Below are 20268 nucleotides of genomic sequence, written 5' to 3'. Positions count from 1 at the left end.
AAGATCAGTGTTTCGAGAACTTCCTAAAGGCCTGAACCTCACATAGGCCACAGCATTTTTAGTTTGAAAACATTTGGAACAGAGACTGTATTGTTTATAGATCTGCATATCACTCATTTCAGCTCAAATTAAATTACAGTGCACTACGAAGCAAGAAATGCAATTTAAGGAGGAGAAATCCACACTGAGGAGATTCAGGCTATCATTAATAAGACAGTCTCTGTAACTTTGTAAAACATGAAGCACCGTAGGGCAGCAAGGAACAGCACACACCAAAGGGGAAGGGAAAATGTCAGCTACCCTGCTTAGAATTGGCACCTTCACACCACGCTCTCCAGCTGCATAGTTTCCCTGTATATACTCTCCAAACTCAAGTCAGTAGCCTGCAGGTTTTAATATCTCACAGGCAATGCCTTCAGCAAGGCAGGACATCACCACCAGAGCAGCAGAAACTCAAGCCACTAGCTGTGCTGGTTTCTGTTTTTACAACATTTATTTTCATTTCTCTTCCCCTTCCCAGTTCTGACAAACCAGACTGCAGTTGTTCCAGCTCCAGTGATAGCCTGAAGCCGTAAGAATGAAGTAAGCACACAGCAGCACTTTGCCTCCCCCAAACACTCCCCCTGGTTGCAGTGATGAGCAGCTCAGGAACTTCTTGGGACAGAGGTGGGTTCCATGCATTTAGGAACCTTCAATAGCTCCTTCTTCTGTGGAACTGCCCTGTGCCCTTAAATACGCACAGATGTTTGGCATTCACAACATCCTGTGGCAGGGAGCTTCCCAGCCTACCCGCACACATCAAGCACTGAGTCTTTATTTGTTTTTCAGCCTACTACACCTAGCTCCGTTCAATGCCTGTTCACACTTACGCTCCTCCCACACTCACAGAAGAGGCAAAAAATAGCTGCTGCTCTTCTACTACAGCATCTTCTGGCATTCAAGGCCAGGCTGGATGTGGCTCTGGGCAGCCTGATCTAGCAGCTGGCGACCTTGCACATAGCAGGGGGTTGGAAAGAGATGATTATTGTGGTCCTTTGCAACCCAGGCCATTCTGTGATTCTATCATCTTCTTCTTCCAGGACAGTGTGTGTTTTTCTTGATTATCAGGTATAAGGATTCACTCTGCATGTATGCGTCTCCTTCCAGGCAACCTAACCTTTCCTGTCAGGCAGAAATATCTGGCTTTTCTGCCCTTCACCAGTTTCACTGCTAGGAGTCAAACGAGACTTTTTAAGTTACAGGAATGTAGAAATGTCTCTAGAATTACAGAAAAAAGAAGCGAGGTCATTAAAACCAAACAATTCAAAAGACAGCCAATGAATTATTTAACATTTACAATGCTTAGTGCTGGCAACATTTATTTATTTATATATAAGCCTACCTTACAACTTAAGGCTACTAAGGGCTAAAAGGATCAGCTTATTCCCCAAATGACCTACAACTTGTTCTAACCAAAGGGGAGAACCCTCCTGCCCAGGTGGTGGGTACCAAACAGCACTCAGGACTCAAATATTCCTCTAGTAAAGCAGAGCCCAACCATTCTCATCTCTTCTGCTACACCCACTGGGGAAGGCATTTGGCTCTCCCTATAAGCTGAGCTTCCAGAACACAGCATGGAAGTGCTGTCTGCACCTTTGGTGACATCAAACCATTCCACCTCTGGAGGTTACACTAAAACTGCACTGAAATGTAACAGAAGTGTTCACTCTCACATAGGCATGATACAGGTATCACCTGCAGTGCTTTTAGAAGCAAGATGTAGGAACATATTAGGAATTTTGTCCTTCATCCCACTGTGGTATGCTTACATCTGCATTATTTTCATACTCAGAGAAGCTCACTTGCTTTTGAAACAAATATCTTGTTATTACAAGGAGAAATAATAAAACAGAGCATATATATCTTGTGAAGAGCAGCTCAGCACACAGCAGACATCTCAGAAACAGAACTACGAGACAATAAGATGCAAGACCGTAAAACTATCTGGATCTGTCTTTGAAACATCATATTGTGAACTGAACAGGGAATCTGAGGTAGTTACACAGAGGCTTTACATCACAGATGAAGTATGTGGCCTAGAAATACCCAAAACATCACTATTCTGAGCACTCTGCAGGGCACAGCACACAACTGCCTGCCAGGCATGAGAAGCAATGAGAAAGGAATGTCTACAGCCAAAATGCAACATCACGCTTTCCTTGCGGGGAAAACATGCCCCCTGCCCCTAAAGCAAAGGGTTTCTCCCGGTTCTAGCCTTGCCTACAGGACAGCAGTGCGTGTTTATCTTTAATATTAAAGGGAAAAAGGAAAAACAAAAAAAAGGTGGGACAAAAAATAGGTCAGGAATCACCCCATACACTGCTTAAAAACGAGGAGGAGAGCAGAGGAGGGAACAAACAGCACTCTCCTAGGTAACACCGAGTTGCTACTCGTGCTGCACAAGAATGAAGCAGAGCGCGACTTGGATAATAACCGTAACTCACATTCCAGAAGTTAGTTTGTTCAGCCACGATCTCCTGCACTTAAATGGACTAAAAAACATTACTTCCAGTGCAGTTCTGCTGGGACAGCGTTTCAGTAGGGTCTGGACAGAATCAGCTGGCTATCTCAAAGAATACAACTGCATATATGCAGCATGCAGTCCTCTCTCTAGTCTTTTAATTTTATGTACCCTAAAAGCACAGACCCAGAAAAGACTGAATTCAAATCATCTCAAGTACTTACTCCTTCCCTATTTCAAACAGCTGTGATTTAGTGGTTTTACTTGAACCGCCCAGAGCCAGCAAAAAGCTGAGGAAACCCGACTACATACATGTGCTGTATGCACTCAAGATTTATTCACAGAGGTTCCAGATCAAAACAGGTTTCCATAAAGCCTGCTCTTTAACATTCAAGACTTTAATCTACCTCCACTACCAAACTGGAATCAAACAAGCTGCACACACACAGAAGCCTGGGCTAGAGGATGCTGTCTGGCTTTGTTCACTGCTTTTGTTTTTATAGAACCCTCCTGCTGCTACAGCTGCAAGTCCAACAAGCAGAATATTTTCTGATGAAGGGCTCCCATGCTCTCAAGTGATATTCATCTCTTCAGTGCAATAGTCAGTGAGTCATCTAAGCCAGCAGCTAGTGTCCAGGTGCCAGGGTTTCGTTCCCCAACCAGAAGTTCATGCAGATCTGCAGATCTCCTGCAGCTCATTCAGTCTGGGATCTCTGTTGTACCACCCTCCATTTGATGTTCAAATTCCAGCATTCAAATTCCACACCACTTTGCCAGGTGAATGGGAATAGGAGTCACAGCTGGGCAGTTGAACAGCACAAAGTCTGAAAGGAGAACTGCAGTTTCAGGAGACATTTCTTCAAGGGTCTGTAGCTGTCAACACCACTGAGGCTCAGCCAGCACAAAGCATCTCACCGTGCTGCAAAGTGACTGACAGCCAGATATGCGCATCACCCTGCTCCAGCAGACTGTCTCCAGGTTTAGTCACACTCAGCAGCCCACTTCTGGTCACAAAGCACCATCAGAAAGTAACACACTTGTTTGTTTCTTTCTGCAGATTAAGCTCATTGCTTTGCACAGAGAACTCGCAAGTTACTTTACACTGCAGTAGGAGTGGAATTGTAGCACAAAAGCTGCAGAGGACTAGCAGGAGGTGCACAGCAGCCTGATGTATACACTGCTGCAGTCCACACATCCCAACTGGTCCCTTGGGAAAGGGGAGGGAGTTCAGGGGGAGGGATGCAGAACCAAGACAAAGACAAGAAAACAGGCAGGCAACCCTTGGAGTTAATAATTCTCTTTACACCAGAGCCCTACAGATCACAGATCTGAGACATCCTCTGTCCTTGGTAGGAGCTCCACATATAGAAGGAACAAGTGTGCATTCTCACATGCTGCTACTTGCTCTCTCCAGTGGACTACATGCCTGGTAAACCCACTTGCACACTAATCACAAGTGGTGATGCCCATCAGGTGAACTTATTAATTACACAGCAGCAGCAAGAGGCCGCCTGGCACAACAGAGACTGCACAAAGGGCCAATGAGGAACACAGAGGGCTGCAGCAATCCATGGGTGTCCCAGTGCTGACCCCCGGTGCGTTTTGCTTACCATCTGGACTCTTGGGAACGTTGAGACACCTTCATTTCTCTCATTGAAGAGTATGCTTCAAGCTGGAAAAAAAAACAACAACATAACATGAAGTGTAAAGATCCTTTTTGCAATAAATTAAACCTCTGTTGCACTTGACTCCTGTAGTGGCTCCCTCCCCCTGTGGAGGCAAGGGCTGGCCAGCTGCACAAAGTCCAGGCTGCCCTGGGAAAACAATGGGATCTTTTTCTCGCCAGAACAAGCCTTCCCGTTCACCCTTCCAACCACGGCACGGAGGACACCCCCAGTGTGTCTGCAGGGGAGAGGAGTCTGTAGGCATGGCAACAGTACACCCTAACTCCTCGCTAATGAACAGGGATAAAATGTTTTGTTCTCATTAGGAAAAATACAGACACATTCCTGATTGGTGAGTAATGTCTCTGCCTCTGGGAGATTAGCTCAGAGCTGTGCAGCCTGAAACAGCCTCAATTCAGCCCACTGCCGTGCTTCCCTTGAACAGCCATTCTCCAAGGACCGCACGTCTCTCAAGGGCAAAGCCTACAGAGCCTTCTGGACGCTTTGCCTTGGTGCTGAGACAGCTCAAGGCAGGAATAATGAGGGGAAGCTTGACAGAAGCCAACAGGAGCACACACACAATGGGAACACACCCTGCGTCCCCTCAGGAGCTGGTGCATTCTCACTGCACCTGAGTCCCAAGCTATTGCTGCAGCCCCAAGCCGCTCTTTGTGCTTCCCTGCACCAAGAGCATGCGTCAGCCACATCCCAGCTGCTGGGGGTAAAGGACAGAGCGCAGAGCTGCAGCACGCTGCAAAGCAAAGCCTGGCCACGGCTGTGTGCAGGGCTGCTGCCTAACAGCATCGCTAGGGTGCTGGTGTTAACCATCAGTGAGATTCAGAAGGGGAATCTCTACCTATTTTAGTGTATTTATGCAGACACTTGTCTTATTGCTAAGTGCTGGCTCCTGTGGCCATGCACAAAAATGAACAAGCAAACAAATAAATAAATAATCAAGCTTTTATCTCGCAGACACTTCCTAGAGCCTCTGCCCTCCAGATACTGGTGCCAGCACAGTCTGCATGAGGACCACAGCAATTTGTCTTCTCCAGAGAAGATCCGGGGTGGGAGCAAGGCCAGTCAGCCCAGCACAGACTAAAACCCAACCTCTGGCCACTCTTCTTGGCACAGCACGAGCACAGTCCAGCAGAATTAAACCCTGAGCTCAGGGCTCATCTCTCCTTGACGCTGCTGCTGAGTTTCACTCACACCGACTGCTTTAGGCTTCAGAGCATTCCCAGGGGCTGGATGGCTGCTCTGACCCTCCTTTCTCTCAGACACCTCGGCATGGTGTCTGCCCACAGACCACCTCCATCTGCCCGCAGGAGGGTTGCACCCAGGACACACGGCCATGCATTGACAACACAGCAGCCCCTGCCTGGTGGCTCAGCTCACTCCCAGCCCCACATAGGCTCACAGGAGCCGAGTGATGCTTCCCAACCCCCAGAGGCCCTCCCCCAGCCCCGGCCTCAGCCGTGGGAATGGAGCTCGGCACCCCGAGGTGGGCTCACCCTCAGCCACTGGCAGCACTTAACTCCCTGTGTGCTGACATGCAGTGCTTCACCAGCTCCATCAGCACCAGGACTGCCCCTGTCCCACTGCCCCCAGCCAACACATCCCTGCTGGGGGTGTCCCCTGTGACATGGGTGAGCTGAGGGCACGGCTAAGAAAGGCTCTTGCTGCACAAAAAGCCTTAGGAAGCAGCCCCCATTCTGGCGGTCAGGCCTTCCCCCGGCGTGTCAGGAGTTAAGTTCACATTTCCATTCTCCTGACCCGCACCAACGCCGGCTGAATATCGAGCTATTCTTTGCAGCCTGATAAAGCATGAGAAAGCCGAAGGCCTCACACACTCCTCCTTTCCCAAGCTTGGCTGCCTGCCCACAAGCTGTCACTCCCTGGCACCGGGGGGGCAGGGGGAGCAGAGCAGGCCCAGCCCTCCTTCCACCTTCCACCCCAGGACCCCAGCCCTGCTGCCTTCCAAAGAGCTGTGCTGCCCTGATGGGGAGTCTCCCAACACAGTGACCCCCCAGTATGAGCCCAGTGGCCGGGTGGGAGCTCACCCCCAGCACCGTCCTGCTTGGAGACATTGTGGAAAAGGGCTCAGGAGCAGAACCTGATCTGAAGGACTGTTTACCCTTTCAAGCCCCGCTCATGCAGGTTGCACATCATCCCTGACCTCTCCCTGTGCTTCTGATGGTGAACAGATGCACGGATCCCACCAGGAAAGCCATTAGGTTTCTCACTAATTAGGCACCAAGTTTGCTTGGGTCACCAAAGCTATTGGAGGGTTTCCTTTGTGATTGTTTGGGTTTTGGTTTTGTTTCCACAAAAGCCGGGATATCCGTCTTCCCTCTGAAAGCAAACAAGCACAACAACAAAAACCGCACAGATCCAGGAAGGCCCTTCAGTATCTCCACAGCTGCTTTCATCCTAAACTGAACCAAAGCTCAGTCATAATTGTTTAGGAAATGGGCTCTCAGGAATCACAAGATCCCATGTTTGATGGCATCTTACCATGCTCTGACCAACACCACACTGCATCTGGCTTTATCCCTTATGACACGCTGCTGGCACGTTGGAGGGTTTCTGTTGCACTTCTGTACATAAAGCCTCCCTGCCACAGCACCTGCAGCCACACAACTGCTACACTGAAGCCATTAATGCACACAGCATCCACAAGTCAGCAAATTCTGAGCTCACCCCTGTGCAAGCCAAAGGCAAACCCTCCTGTGTCCTAAAGACACACAGACCATTGAGCTGTGGGAACGTTGAGCCAGCCATCACCCTCTGACACACAGAGCTCTAAATGCAAAGCTTAATAGAAACAGTTAACATCCCAAGAGTGGCTCCATGCCATCAGAGCCCTACGTGTAACATAATCCAGTTAATAACGCCCAGAATAGCACTCCAAAGCCCGAGCACAACCAAGACCTCACTGTGCTGTGCACATAGCTGCAGCACTACTGTTTTCTCTTCTGCAGAATTACCCGGCACCATAGACAGGAACCAACTGTAACCTGTATTTTACACAAGTCAGGACACAGGAGAGCAATGTACACTTTTCAAATGTCTTTTTTTGGCAGCTAAACCGAGCGAGCAGTCTCAGAGCAGCCAGGGGCCGGGAACACCAAGGTTACTCTCTCCCCAGAGCAGACAGGCAGAAGCCCAGCTCAGCCTGAGCTCACTGAGGCTCTTTATGCTTCTATCCAGGGACAGAGGTCATTTGTGGAAGGCCGAACCAGAGCTGGAACTGGGCTGCTGGCTCCAAGAGCCCATCACTGCTGTTGTGTGGGAGCACCAGAAGCCTGGAGTCCATCCCAAAGCCTCTGCTAAAAACATGCCCTTCAGATTCAAACTCGAATTTACTTTATGTTCCTCACACTCTGAAGAAGGGAAGCCTGAACATAAGGCCTACAAAGAAGGTAATCACTTCCCTGCCAAAACATTTAGGCAAATTGTATTTCTTCTGACTCAGATTTTGGATAAATTCCTACAGTAGAATCATAAAATCATTAAGGTTGGAAAAGACCTTTATGTTCATCTAGCCCAACCACCCACCTACCACCAACACTGCCCAGTAAGTACCATCCTTAAGCATCACATCTACAAGTACAGATGAGATCCAACTCCAAGCAGACCCTCCTGCAGCACAGCCGGGGCCACAGCCTGCTCACATCTCCTGAGCACCCAGAAATCACAGCAATTCAGTTCATCGATTTCAGGAGGCAGCAGGTCACGCTGTCTGGCCCTCAGCTGATGGCAGTTCATGAGCTTCATGCACATTTCTGGCTTCGGAACTGCACGTGTTTGAAGAGAACGGCATCTAGATGCCTTCTGGCAATGTGCCTGAGGGCAAAGGGTTCTGCAGAGAAATCGACCATTTCCCAGGCTGATACAAACGGACAGGCATCCCATTGCTTCCACTTTTAGTCCCTCTCTGTGAAAGCACCAAGGAAGCTGGCTGCTGTGGGAGGGAATGGAAGAGCTGTACGGCCCAACACAGCTACAAGATGCGTGCTCTAAGAAACATCCTACAATAGGAAACAGAAGTAGGTAGTTGAGCATGTAAAAGGCAGAATCCTCTGCAGAAAGAGGGCAAACACCGCTGCAGAAAGCTCTTAACACCGTTTGCTCTTTCCGATCTGCTCCAACCTGAATGCTGCCCCGAGGCAGCAAGAGAAAGCAGTACTGGTGAGCAGGAAGGGGCTATGCATGGGCATGAGCAGGAAGAGCCTGCGTATGAAGGAGGACATTCTCCTCTCAGCTAAAAAAAGCAGGGCTATTCAGCACAGTTTTGCCTTTACCCTGCTGCTCAGTTTCCCAGCCCAGAGCCACCCCACATCCTGCCCTAGGATGGGGCTCCCCAGGGGCTGCTCAGAGGGGAAGGGACAGAGCCAAAAGGGCAATAGAAGCCTGACTGCAAAGGCACCAGTGCCAGCATGTTCTCCTGAGACTGACAGAGCACGAGGAGAGGCAGAAAGAGAAACTTTGACAAAGCTGTTTCTTAAACCAGCTTTACAGGAATACAGTGAAACAGGGCAGGGCCAGGGGCGAGGGGATATTGAACCAGTTAATAGCTAACCAGCAGAACTGCCAGAGACCACAACTAGACCAGATTTCAGAGAGACACCCAACCCAGAACTGCCCTCCAAGGACCCTCTGGGAGCTGTGGTTGCCTCCAAGCTTTCTTCACCGCTGCAATGCAATCACAACCACAGCACTACCCTCACCGCCCTGAAGTCCCTGTTTCTCCAAGAGGAGCTCATACTCCAAACTGACCATCTTTTCCCTTTTAGATGCTGCAGGTGATGAGGTCTGAAAGCCTTGTTTCTGGATTTGGCACTCAAACGAACTGCTGCCAACAATCTCAGGCACCATTTCTCAAGGGACGCTGAGGAGAAGAAGTCTTTCAGCTTCTTGAGAAGGTAACATGACCTGGGACAAGCCAGGATATTCTTGAATAACTTCTTTGTTCCAGCATACAGCTTAGAAGTCTCCTTCCTATTGCTCTGCCATTCAAGACAGTATCATTGTCACCTTTCAGATATGTAAGTGTAAGAGACAGCAGCAGCAGAGCTGCGGTAATTAGGAGGGAGAGATGTGCAGGCCTTGTCTCATGTCTTTCTGTTTAGATGCAGTTTACACGTTGGCAGGCTTTACACCCTCCAAAGAAAACGTGCTATCTGCATCTGCTCCAGCAGCCCATCCTCCTTATGGAACTCTTCAAATAAGCTCTGGAAAAAGCAGCACTGCCTCCCTTACCCTGCGTTCTGTCAGGTCGAGACGCAGCCACAAAACCATTAATTCTCTTATCTCCAGGAACGTCGGCTCTACGCGGGTTTCCAAGATATCTGCTTTGAGAAGTTCTCCATTTTATTTGAGCACCTACCAAAGTAAAAGTTGCACCACTTTCTCCACTCGCAGTGGGGAATGGGATGGGACTGAGCTCATTTCATTCTGTTCACAAGTTCCCTTCCTGAGGAAAGCCAATAACTTTCGGAGAGCCTCTGCAGACTTTGCTCCGCCGCTTTGCATGCTGAAGAATGGCTGGTTGGTAATCCTCTTTTCACTCGGTGAGTTCAGACCCACGGGTTTTCATCCCTCTGAGCTCAGAAATTTCCATTTCCATTTGAGAGCGACATTTTCCTGGCAGTTCTCAAAAGATGCATTTGTAAAATAGGAAACAACCTCAAAGAATGCTAAAGCAAAGGAAGAAAGCTGTACGTTGGACAGTCTTTCTACCTCAGCCAGGAAAGGAAATTCCTTCCCAGCACCAAAGCTCCATAAACGCAGCCCGCTCTGCACCTACCCAGCACTTGGTCAGTCCCGGTGCCCAGCCGCCCACCCTGCTCTGTGCAAACACCCTGCAGTTTTCTGAGGGATTGGTTTCGGATCTGCAAGGAGTCAAAGCAAAAAGTTCAGACACGCCTGTATGCGCACGCCAGACAAGAAAGGAAAATGCAGCCTGTGCTCAGATGGCTGGAAGGGATCACGGAGAGGTGAAGGTATTCTGCGGAGCGCACCACTTGTGTCGCTGATTTTCTTTAATTTGTAGTTTGCCGGCTTTAGTTGTCTACAAACGTAATTAAAGGTAATTAGAAAAACAAATCCATTGGCATATCTCTATTTGAAAACGCTGAGAAGTCTGCAAAACCCAAAGAGATTGAAACTTTTCTTCTTTCAAGTGCAAAGCATTCGAATGGCCCACAGCCAAGTTGCAGAAAAGAGCCCCAGTCAGTAACTCAGGAATGCCAGCTCTTAGCACTAACCAAAAGCACACAAACCTTCTGCCCCTGCAATTCAGTGTCATCTCCCACCAAAAAACTCACTTCAAATCGCACTCTTGTAATTCCATCTATCACCCACCTCCTTGATTCCATGCCAGGCAGCCTAACTGGAGTCTCATTCTGAGTCAGCTGAGCGAGCTGTTTTTCTTACCTTGCTTCGGGGAATTCCTGCTTTGCGTCTGTGTGAAGAGAAACGGGAATGCTACATGCCACATCAGGCAGGATCTCTTCCATCACTCCCAGCTCCTTCGGAGGGGCACTCCAGAGGCATGCTATGCCTTCATAAATCCATGCAGCTGCTCTGGGTTTAGCTGGCAGGGAAGGTGAACGCCTCCCAGTTAAAGCAGACAGGGCTGCAGAGCCCCTGGGGAGCACAGGGCTGAAGAGGAACAGGGAAAGGTGGAGAGCAGAAGGCACGTGGCTGACAAATGCCAGCTTGGAGGTGGAAAATGGCCATGGTTCTGGCCCTGACCTATGCATTCTTCTACATGGGGATGCTCTCGCCAAAGTTTTTCATGAGAGCAAAAATGCAGAGCTTCACTTGGAGAGCAACAACCATCTCTCTCATGCCATGCTTGGTAGCTTAAGATTGGGCTGTTTCTGCTAAAGATTTCCTTTAACATTTAGGATACTCGTGTTACAGATCATACAAGAGATACAGAACAGAAATAGCCTGGTCTGAAACAGCTCATACTCTAAACTCAACTCTGAAATCAACAAAGACAAAGGAAATGGCATGGATCGGTGTGGCCAGCAGTCAACAGAACAAGGACACTGCTGTATCCAGGGGTAAGGGAATTGAGGGGTTTTTTCCTCCCTTTTTAAACCGTATAACAGAAAAGAGCCGATGAAGGATTTTCAAAAAGAGTAATGAGGTGGGCTGGCATACACTTATGGGCCAACCATCTCTCACACAGAGAAACCAAAATGGAGTTATTTGTCAAAAGGGGCACAAGGAAACAACAGAGGCTACTGTTACCAGACATACAGCAGGAGGAAGCCAACTTCCAGCACTCAGAGTTGCTAGATTGCACGAGAACAAATAGATGGGCTGCTTTAATACCTCCTTTTTGTTGCTTTTGGCGAGTAAAGGGAGGGAGTTGCCAAGGCAGGGCTGAGACAGCAGAAGAAAAGCAAAGAGCTGACTGCAGCAAATGCTCTCAAACTGGCAAAAACCTATCAACATCTTACAAATAAATCTCACTTACTGAAACAGAGGAATTGTACTGGGGCAAGAGATAGTGAGCCTGGACCTTGTGCTGATTTTGGCCTACCAGCTACAGGTGCTCTGAAGCAGCACATTCAGCCGCAGGCCTGGCTACGTGTCTGGGGGAACACTAGAGCACCAGGCGTCACACATGGATGACCACAGAATAACAGCACAATCCTGATATTCCCACCCACCATATGGCCCCAAGAAGCAAATTTCTTCAGTGCAAACATTGGTTTCACATTGCCAGTGTGTTAATTAGCAGACTTTGCAGTCCAGTGCATGACACAGACTGCTGATGCTGGCCATTACACGGTCAATCAGAAGCCAAACAGAACCAGTGCCACATTATTTAACCTACTCAGAACAAAGTTAATGATTTGCCAATTGCAGGTCCCTGGAATGGACAGGCTTCAGGTCTGTTTTCCATACTACTTTTCTTGGATATGTCTTAAAAGGCACTCGTTATGGCAAGTCCTCTATCACAGAATCATTAAGGTTGGAGAAGAGTTCTAAGATCATCCAACCATCAACCCATCCCCACCATATCCCCATGTGCAACAGATACCCTTTTCTTGGACACCTGTCACACACAGCTTAGATAGTTGGCTTAAACTGAGGGAAATCACAGCCCCGAATCACCAAAACAACCAGGTTGCATGAACTCAATGATTTAACCAGCTTTACAGAACTGTAAATTAGCCATCAGCCTGCAAACAACCACAAGTTATTCTGAGAGAATCATGGGCTAAACAGCCACAAAGCCCTCAGAGCAGTTCTGTGCAACAGCAGTTGGCAACATCTAGGCCAGAGGTGTTTGGAGGCCAAAACAGAGGAGCACATCCTAAGAGTTTACTCTGACGGCTCCATCATTCTTTCTGGCAATAAGGCCAGTCTAATTTCTTATTTGCCTTCTGCCCCAAGCCATTAATTTTTTCTCCTAAATCCAGCAAAGAAGTTTCTCAGAGTCAGTTACGTGTGTGCTTTAACCAAGTCACCTCTCCATAGGCTTTAGCAATCAACAGCTCAGTCTCATCAGGTCAGCTGCCATGAGGCACCTTTCTTCAGCTCCCAAATAGCTTTGGATTTCTTTCTTCCCTGAATACCAACTTTACTGCTATTCCCCCAAACCCACATCACCATCAGAGCCCTTGCTTTAGTAAAACCCAGCTGACCTGTCACTTCCAGCCATGGTTTTGGGGTTTGTCATCACACTGTCTGCTGAATCAATGCTAGAAGTTACTTTAATTTCTAGAAACCTGACAAGTCCTGAACAACCCAAAGCGCAGCGCTGACACTGAGGGCAACTGCTGCAATATTTCACTTTCTGACACGTCCCTCCCCTGTAACCCACCATTTCTGAGGCATCAGCCTTTTTTTCTCCCCTAATAATCACAAGGCGTGCTGTTGATGTTGGCACAGATGAATTATTTACACTGCTGCACAGCTCCAAGCCAAACTCCCAAAGAAGCACATCGTATGGATGCAGCCACCTGCTGCCGTGTTCTAACCTGGTTCTTTCCAGTTGCTCTGACAATGAACTGAACCCTCAGTGTACGTTTAAAACAATAACTACCCCTCATCAATCTCACCAGAGATCCGAGCTATTCAAGATGACTGCACGCAGGTTTAATGCATCAAACCCTTCATATCTCTCAAAATAAAGCAACTCTGAGCTGGCAGTGCAGAACAAGGCATGGCTATCATTGCTCCTTACCTTTTTATTTGCAGAGCAATACACTTACTGGCTGCTGTGACAGCCTTAGTCCAGGGGAACAGCAGCACCCGGTGCACACCAGGGACACCATCCTCCTGTGCAAGATCCTCAGCATCCTTCTCAGAACCTATGGAAATGTGGTGGCAGGGGAGGCTGCCCTTTGGTTTTCACAGCAGAAAGTCTGCCCATCTTTATGCATGACTGCTCAAGTAAACTGCGTGACTGCTTTTGTTGCTCTCAGGGATCCATTCTTTCAGTGGGAATAGCAGGAGGAAGCCGTGCTGGGACTGGGCAGGGAAAAAAAAAAGCCCTGTGGACACAGTGAATGGGACTGAAAACTCCCCTGCAAACTCTGTGAGGTTATTTGCTGTGATGCTCTGCATTGACTGTTCTAGTGGCTTTTTGGGACACGTTCACACATCAAAGCTCACAGCTCACAACAGGAGTCATTTAGACTAAATCTACTTTAGAAATTGATTAGGCTATTGATTTTGACATCGTTTAGATATAGACAAAGTGACCTTTACATCCCACAAAAAGCCAAGGGAATTAACTCATGTACACAATGAGTCTTCATTTCAAAGTAACCACGTAGCTCTCACAGAAAGCAAGTTCTGTCATACTTTTTTTCCCCCCCTTGCAGCTGTCAGAAGGTCAATGCTCCTTCTCCCACCCGAGCTTCCAAACCTCCTGCCCAAAACATGCCCAAGGAACATCTCTCACATGCAGAAGACCAGCCTGGAGATGAACATAAGACAGATCAGCCTATAGGTCAATAAGCGGTAAAAATCATCAGTACCAATTTGTCTATTAGCAGCACATGCGACCACCCAGCAGGAAGCTCACCATCATCATTGTCCAAAAGGTAACCTCTATTTAGATGTTATTTGTCTGTAGCTAATGAGTTTGGCATTCATTAATCCACTGCCAGAGTTGTGGCTATAGGTGGTCTGTGCTGTAGGATGCTGTGGGTGCATTTCAGTGGTTGGCTCTGCAATAACATGGGCTTGCAACGTGGCTACCAGTTTGCTGATGCTTTCTGCCCTTTAAAGCCTTAATTCAGAGATTTCAGCCCAGCTGGGAAGCCCAGCAATGGAAACAACTCAGCAGGAGCCACGAGAAAGCTGCAGCCATGTGGAGGACAAAAGCAAAAGTCCTCGTGGTCTTTGCTTTGAATCTCTCTCAATAGTCCCAGGTCGACACGAAATGCAAGTCAGGATGCATCCCAGCTAAGGGTCAGAAGAGAAACTCACAATTAGTCTCCCCTTACATTCAACATTTCCACAGTTCACCTCAGCAACTCCTCTTGGAACGCTGAATTAGCAAACAAGAGCTGGCAAATAAACAGAGCCCCCAGTTCCTACTTCTCTGTTTCCCACAGCGGCATGCATCGCTCCCATACAATTAATTCCGCCGCACGCCTGTTTTACCATTCTGTTGGGCAGAATCAATCAGTAATGGACTGTGATCTGCATGCGGGAAGCCGAACAGCATGCAAATGGAGATCAAAACATTGACAGTGGCAATTCAGAAGCCCAGAACTGCTTCTGTGCTTCAGTTCTCCAGCACAGCCATCTGTTGGCTATGGGTAAGAGTGGAAGGCAGGAGAGAGGAGATGCCAGAAGTTACCAAACCCCCTCACATGAACACTTCCTGCATGGTAATCCATAGATCTGCTTTCTCCAGCACTTCCAGGAGGCAACGTGAACCCAATAAGGCTTAAATCGAAGCTGAAAGTGTTAACAAGTAGCTTCAAGGCTGTTAAGCCCAAGCTATCCAAAACCCTACAACTTCAGTGCTAACATGACTTCTAATGAAGTCTGGGCTAGTAGTTACAAGTGCATCTCTGATATCCCAGCTCCTGGAGCTGTGGGCATCCCTGTTCATTGCAGAGATTACTGATGGCCTTTAAGAATCCTTTCCAACTCCAATGATTCTGATACCAAGAGCACACATCCTGCAGGAGCAGAGCACAGACCTGCACCCTCCAGCTCTTTGTGTGACCCAACACAGTGCAGCAACATCACCAACACAAAGTGCAATACAGCTCAGGACAGGAGAGCTATGGGAAGTGTTCAAAACAAAAATCATTTGGGACACACACATGTGTAGAAACCTTAAGCTGAACACACTTCTGCTAACACTGTAATTTGCAGAAAGATTACAGTGGGGAAAGACGTCAAATACACCCACTCTATTTATAGAGCTAAATGTAATTTGGCCAGAAAGCTCGTTCCAGCAGCACAGACAGATGCCTAAACACAACCAGCCCCCCCCGCAGTGCCAGGCACAGCCTTCCTCTGCCTCCCTGAAGCACAGAGCCCAGCAAGCAGCGTCCTGCTGCAACAGCTTCACCCTGAGTCATGACACCTACAGCCCCCCAGCAAGGACAAAAGACCTCAGACATGAGATGAATGGGAACAGACACAAGGAGCAAGATAAAACGGTACCATCTGCTTTAGGAAACAAGCACCATTTTCTAACAGAGGTCTGCTATGGGGCAGGGGGTGGGTTTGAAAGCAGAAGCTCTGGTGCAGAGCTGAGGCTGCAGGAGCTCAGCCCACCCACTCCGCGCCATTCCAAAGTTAAACTTCAAAGCCAAAAGCAATGTGAGACTCACCCACTTGCCAGGCACAGGAGAAGCACTCTTTGCAGCGCTCGCAGTGTTTATACTGCAAGCAAACAAGTAAAGTTCACGTGCAATTAAAGTCTGGCATCTGGGAATTTCCTTCGGATCTGAACCATTTGAAGATTCACCTCCTATTTTCAACCAACTTCGAAAACCTTCCTATCAGATCCTGCCTACACAAAGCCCAGCTGCACTTCGCTCTCCCCTCCTTTTCTTTTCTGAGGGGGGTGGCATAAGAGGTTAGAAAGTTGTATCCTCGCTTTAAAAGCGATTCTGAATCGAAACGACTTTACCTTCCACCAAATGGGAGGCAAAAATAAAATCCACCTAAGCTGGCACCATCTGTTCCTTTCCCTTTTTTTCCACAAGCATCGGGAGGCAGCGTCAGCTTGGAGTTAATGACATGGAGACCTAAATTGCTTCCTGTAACCTCAAAAATCACTCTGATCTCAGTTAATCTTGGCTAAAAAATATATATATAAATTATTAGCAGCGAAAACAAGTCCTTACTTCAGCAGCTCTTCCAGAGATCACAGCAAACCCCTGTGCTTCTCCTGGCAGTGGCAGCACGTGTCGGCACAGGTCGGTGCATCCTCAGCAATACTGCAGTGCCAGTGCCCGCAGCCCATGCTATGGGGCAGGGGGATGGCTGCACAGCACCAATGCCATGCCTGTATGGCTCTGGGGAGAGCCCAGGAAGCACATGCCTGTGCTCTCTAAGGATTCCCTGCCAGCACTGAGGGTAAACAGGACAACATTCAGATAAAGAGCAACACAAACCTCCTGCAAAGAGACCACCACAGCCACCAGGTCAGAGATGACTGAGATGTCAGGATAAGGAAAACGATACCAGCACAGTGAGAGCCAGCTGGCACGTTCCCACCGAGGCAGAAGCAGCTCCCCCATGGCTTTGACGAGCAGCAAAAGATGAATCTATTCAGTAATTCTGCAATAGGTAACGAAGGAGCCACAGATGGATGAGCATCAAACACAAGGCTACACCAAAGAGCAACAGGAAGGCTCCAGCTCTGCTCCCATTGCGCCCAGGTGCATGAGGGAGGAGGAGAAGCTGAAGTCCTTCTGGTTTGCTCTGAGAAGCAAGAAGGACTGGGGCTGCCTCACCTCCTTCTGAACGTCCCCTCAGCAGGTGACCCTGCAGCACAAAGCATGCCGTGCCCATACCCAGCACTGCTCCGGGTGCAGCATCAGTTCCTTTCCTGTTGCACAGAGCCAGGCTTCACCCCTGGGTAGGCACCTCTGCTGGCAGCCCCATCCCACAGCACGGACCCTCTCTGGTGCATTGGGTCCCATCACGGCACTCAGAGGACCCTCCTCACCCCGGCACAAAGCAGAGGGAACAGCTCAGCCACTGACAGTCTGCGCCCCACCTTTCTCGAGAGAGTTATGCTGGTCATTTTAATCTGATTAAATATTGTTAATCGTATTACTAACCTAACTCTTTTCACATGTTGGAAGACCTTTAAAGACAAAATTCCATAGGTGGCCCTGCGATCTGTGAGCTTTATGGCCCGACCGCAGCCAAGCCCAGCCCCTGCCCTGCAGATCCCAGCTCTGCCAGACATCCCAGGCTCCAAACCGACCCATCAGCACTTGTACCACTCCGAGCTCCGTCGGTGGGAACACCCATTCCTCGCAGAACACAGGACAGTGCTCCAACCTCCTCCTGACCCACAGCAACACCTCCAGCCCCAGCTCGGCTGCCGACCTCAAGCACACAGGGACATCATTAACGCAGCACTCGCTGACTCCTCTATTTCATACACAAAGCGCATCACGGCAGCCTCCATTCAAACGGCGACTCCCGAACCGAACACACCGCGATCAGCGCCGTACCGGGCAACACCGAGCGCAGGAAGTTCCGACGGGAAGAGCTCCGATGGCACCGGCACAACGGGCTCCTGGTGCGGGGCTGGGGGAAGGAGAGGGCACAGCCCCAGCGTGGAGCACACGGCCTGCCCGTACCGGAGCTGCCCGTCACGGAGCCACCTCCTGCCGCGTGCCACCGGTACCGGAGAAGTCAGCAAAGCGGGTCTAACCGCGGAGCGAGCCGGGCACGGTCCGGCGGTCCCAGGAGCGGTGCCGGAGACTTCAGCGCTCCAGCCGCCCCAGCACCTATCGGGCCCGGGCCATCCGCGCCCCTTTCGGTCCTTCCAGCCGCTACGATGCCGGCTCCGACCCTCCGAGCGGCACGGCCCAGTCCCGCTCCCACCTTTCCCACCGGGACCGCCCCGCTACCTCCCCCCGCCGCGGGACTCCGCTACCGGAGCTCCCCACCCCCCTCCCACCGCACCGGGACGCACGTTTCGCCGCCGGGCGCGGTGCTGGTCCCGGGGTGGGATTCGCCGCTGAACGGACGGCCCCGGGCGGCCCCACCGCGCTCCGCTCCCCGCGGGGCCGCGCCCATCCCCCACGCGGAGACAAAGCGCTGCCCCGGGGCCGCACCTGCCGCCGCCCCCCGGCCCCGCCTCGTCAGCATCCCCCCGCCCCGGGCCCGTTCACACCCAGTACCGGCGGTGCCCCCCCCCCACCGCGACCCCCGCGGTCCGCGCCGCCCCTCACCCTCACCTGCCGCCCCGCTCCGCTCCGCTCCCCGCCGCTCCGCTCCGCCCGCACCGAGCCGCGCAGCGCCGGCCCCGCCCCCACCCAATCGCAGCCCGCCGCACGCCGAGGCCGCGCCCCCCTCCCGTCCCGCGGGGTCCGAGCGGAGGCCGGGACGCCCCCCCAACACCGCCGACAGCAACAAGCCGCCATTGGCTGCCGGCAGCAGGGGGTCGGGCCGGGTCTGCACCGGGAGCGGGGCGGAGGAGCCGCGGGTCAGCTTTGTGTCGGTCCCGGCTGCACGGAGCACGGCCCCGCAGCTGCAGGTGGCCGCGGTGCCGGCACTGCCCCGCTCTGCGTTTGGGAAACCGGGATCGGAACAAAAGCGCCGTTATCTGCAGCCCCGGGGACGGCGGCACAGAAGCGAAACGTGGCACGAGCCGAACGCGGTTCGCACACGGGGACGGACGGACGGAACAAAGCTCCGTCGGTAGATGCTCCGCACGGCATCGCCGTTAATGCTCCCGTGTTTGTGTCTACACCGTGACCACCGTGCTGCCGGCTGGGACACGCTGCAGGTGGACGGAGCGCGGTGACAAAGACCTGATGGAGCTGATGCGGGCAGATGTGCGGAAAGGCCACACAAAGGACGGGCTGCATCCAGGGAGGAGGAATTGGAACAGAATAAGCCGCTCGCCCATCGCTGCCGGTTGTTTGCTGGGGGAATTGCTCCGCTGGAGGCACAAAGCTGCTCTCTGAAGGGCCGGGCACGCTTCCCTCCCACGTGCATTGCTGACATTTCAGAGGATCGCTGTTGGTACGGTCCCTATGTCCCGCAGTGTCACTGAACATCCGCTCTTTGTTACGCTGTGTCGCCCATCTCCTGCTCCCACCCCAACAAGTGCTGCTTTCCGAGGGAGAAATGATGGCCATGGGCACAGGGACGGGGTGGGACCCACATAGGAAGGACTTTGTAGGGACACCCAGCATCACCGCTCCTCACCCAGGCCGAGGAACCCACCCTACTGCCCCACTCCCACCTCTGTATGGCTGCAGGGTTAGGGCTCATTCACCCAACTCGTCACCAACCCGACGAATCAGACATTCGACCTTCCACCAAAATCCAGCTTTGGTGACTAAGAGCGTAACAAAAACACGTCTATTTTCCCTTTGCTCCAAGCCATTCCTGACTCAAGGCACTAATCCCCTGCCTGCCTTTCCTCCAGAGCCAGTCCCGACCTGCAGCCCCTTCAATCTGCCTTAACAAAAAAAAAAGCCCTAAGACATGCACTGAAAAGCTTTACTTATAAAGCAGCAAACCAACCCAACCCAACCCAACCCATCGCAGCTGGGAGAGCACGCTGCAAAAGGAAGCCGTGCTGGGGGGCTGCACCCCCCTGCAGTCAGGGCGCATCCCAGGCGGTGCAGGGGGACGCGCTCCCTCTGCAGGAAGGAGCTTTGCACAGCGATCCTGCTCCCAGAACGACCATCAGAGCCGGTTTTCGGGCAGGGCACGGCTGAAAACGGCACTAATTTGTCCATTCAGCAGCTTCTGATTCCCACTTCTACAGTTGTTTTTCTTTTATCCATTCAAATCCATACAGGATCCTCCCCTCTGGAAGCCCCTGCTCGCAGCTGCCTCTAAGCAGGTTATCTGAGTTTTCTTATGTAACAGTTGTGGTAATCACAAGACCAGCAGCTG

At 50.8% G+C, this 20268-nt stretch overlaps 1 protein-coding gene and 1 long non-coding RNA gene across 9 annotated transcripts in view; one reads left to right on the top strand and one right to left on the bottom strand.

Annotated features, from left to right (window-relative positions):
- Window positions 1-18636, bottom strand: part of PLXNB1 (plexin B1) — a 63541-nt gene extending 44905 nt beyond the window's left edge. For 2 of the 8 annotated variants that reach the window (XM_032447190.1, XM_032447192.1), the window contains exons 1-2: window positions 9427-9539; window positions 4111-4172 (exon numbers count right to left, since the gene is read on the bottom strand). In XM_032447190.1, coding sequence (XP_032303081.1) covers window positions 4111-4113 — 3 coding nt within the window. In that variant the 5' untranslated portion in view covers window positions 4114-4172; window positions 9427-9539. Of the gene's footprint in view, window positions 1-4110; window positions 4173-9426; window positions 9540-10602; window positions 10791-13378; window positions 13607-18328; window positions 18381-18593 lie in introns of those variants that run through there. The other 6 variants (XM_015875238.2, XM_032447189.1, XM_015875241.2 and 3 more) reach the window with 6 other exon arrangements.
- Window positions 9643-10272, top strand: LOC107319898. The gene is made up of 2 exons (XR_004308743.1): window positions 9643-9737; window positions 9845-10272. It is a non-coding gene; the product is annotated as an uncharacterized LOC107319898 (long non-coding RNA).
- Window positions 18637-20268: the final 1632 nt, after the last annotated feature.

The sequence above is a fragment of the Coturnix japonica genome, chromosome 12, assembly GCF_001577835.2.
Source record: "Coturnix japonica isolate 7356 chromosome 12, Coturnix japonica 2.1, whole genome shotgun sequence".
Lineage (NCBI taxonomy): Eukaryota > Metazoa > Chordata > Aves > Galliformes > Phasianidae > Coturnix > Coturnix japonica.
Note: the sequence above shows the minus strand (reverse complement) of the source record. Positions and strands in the feature narration are given on the sequence as shown.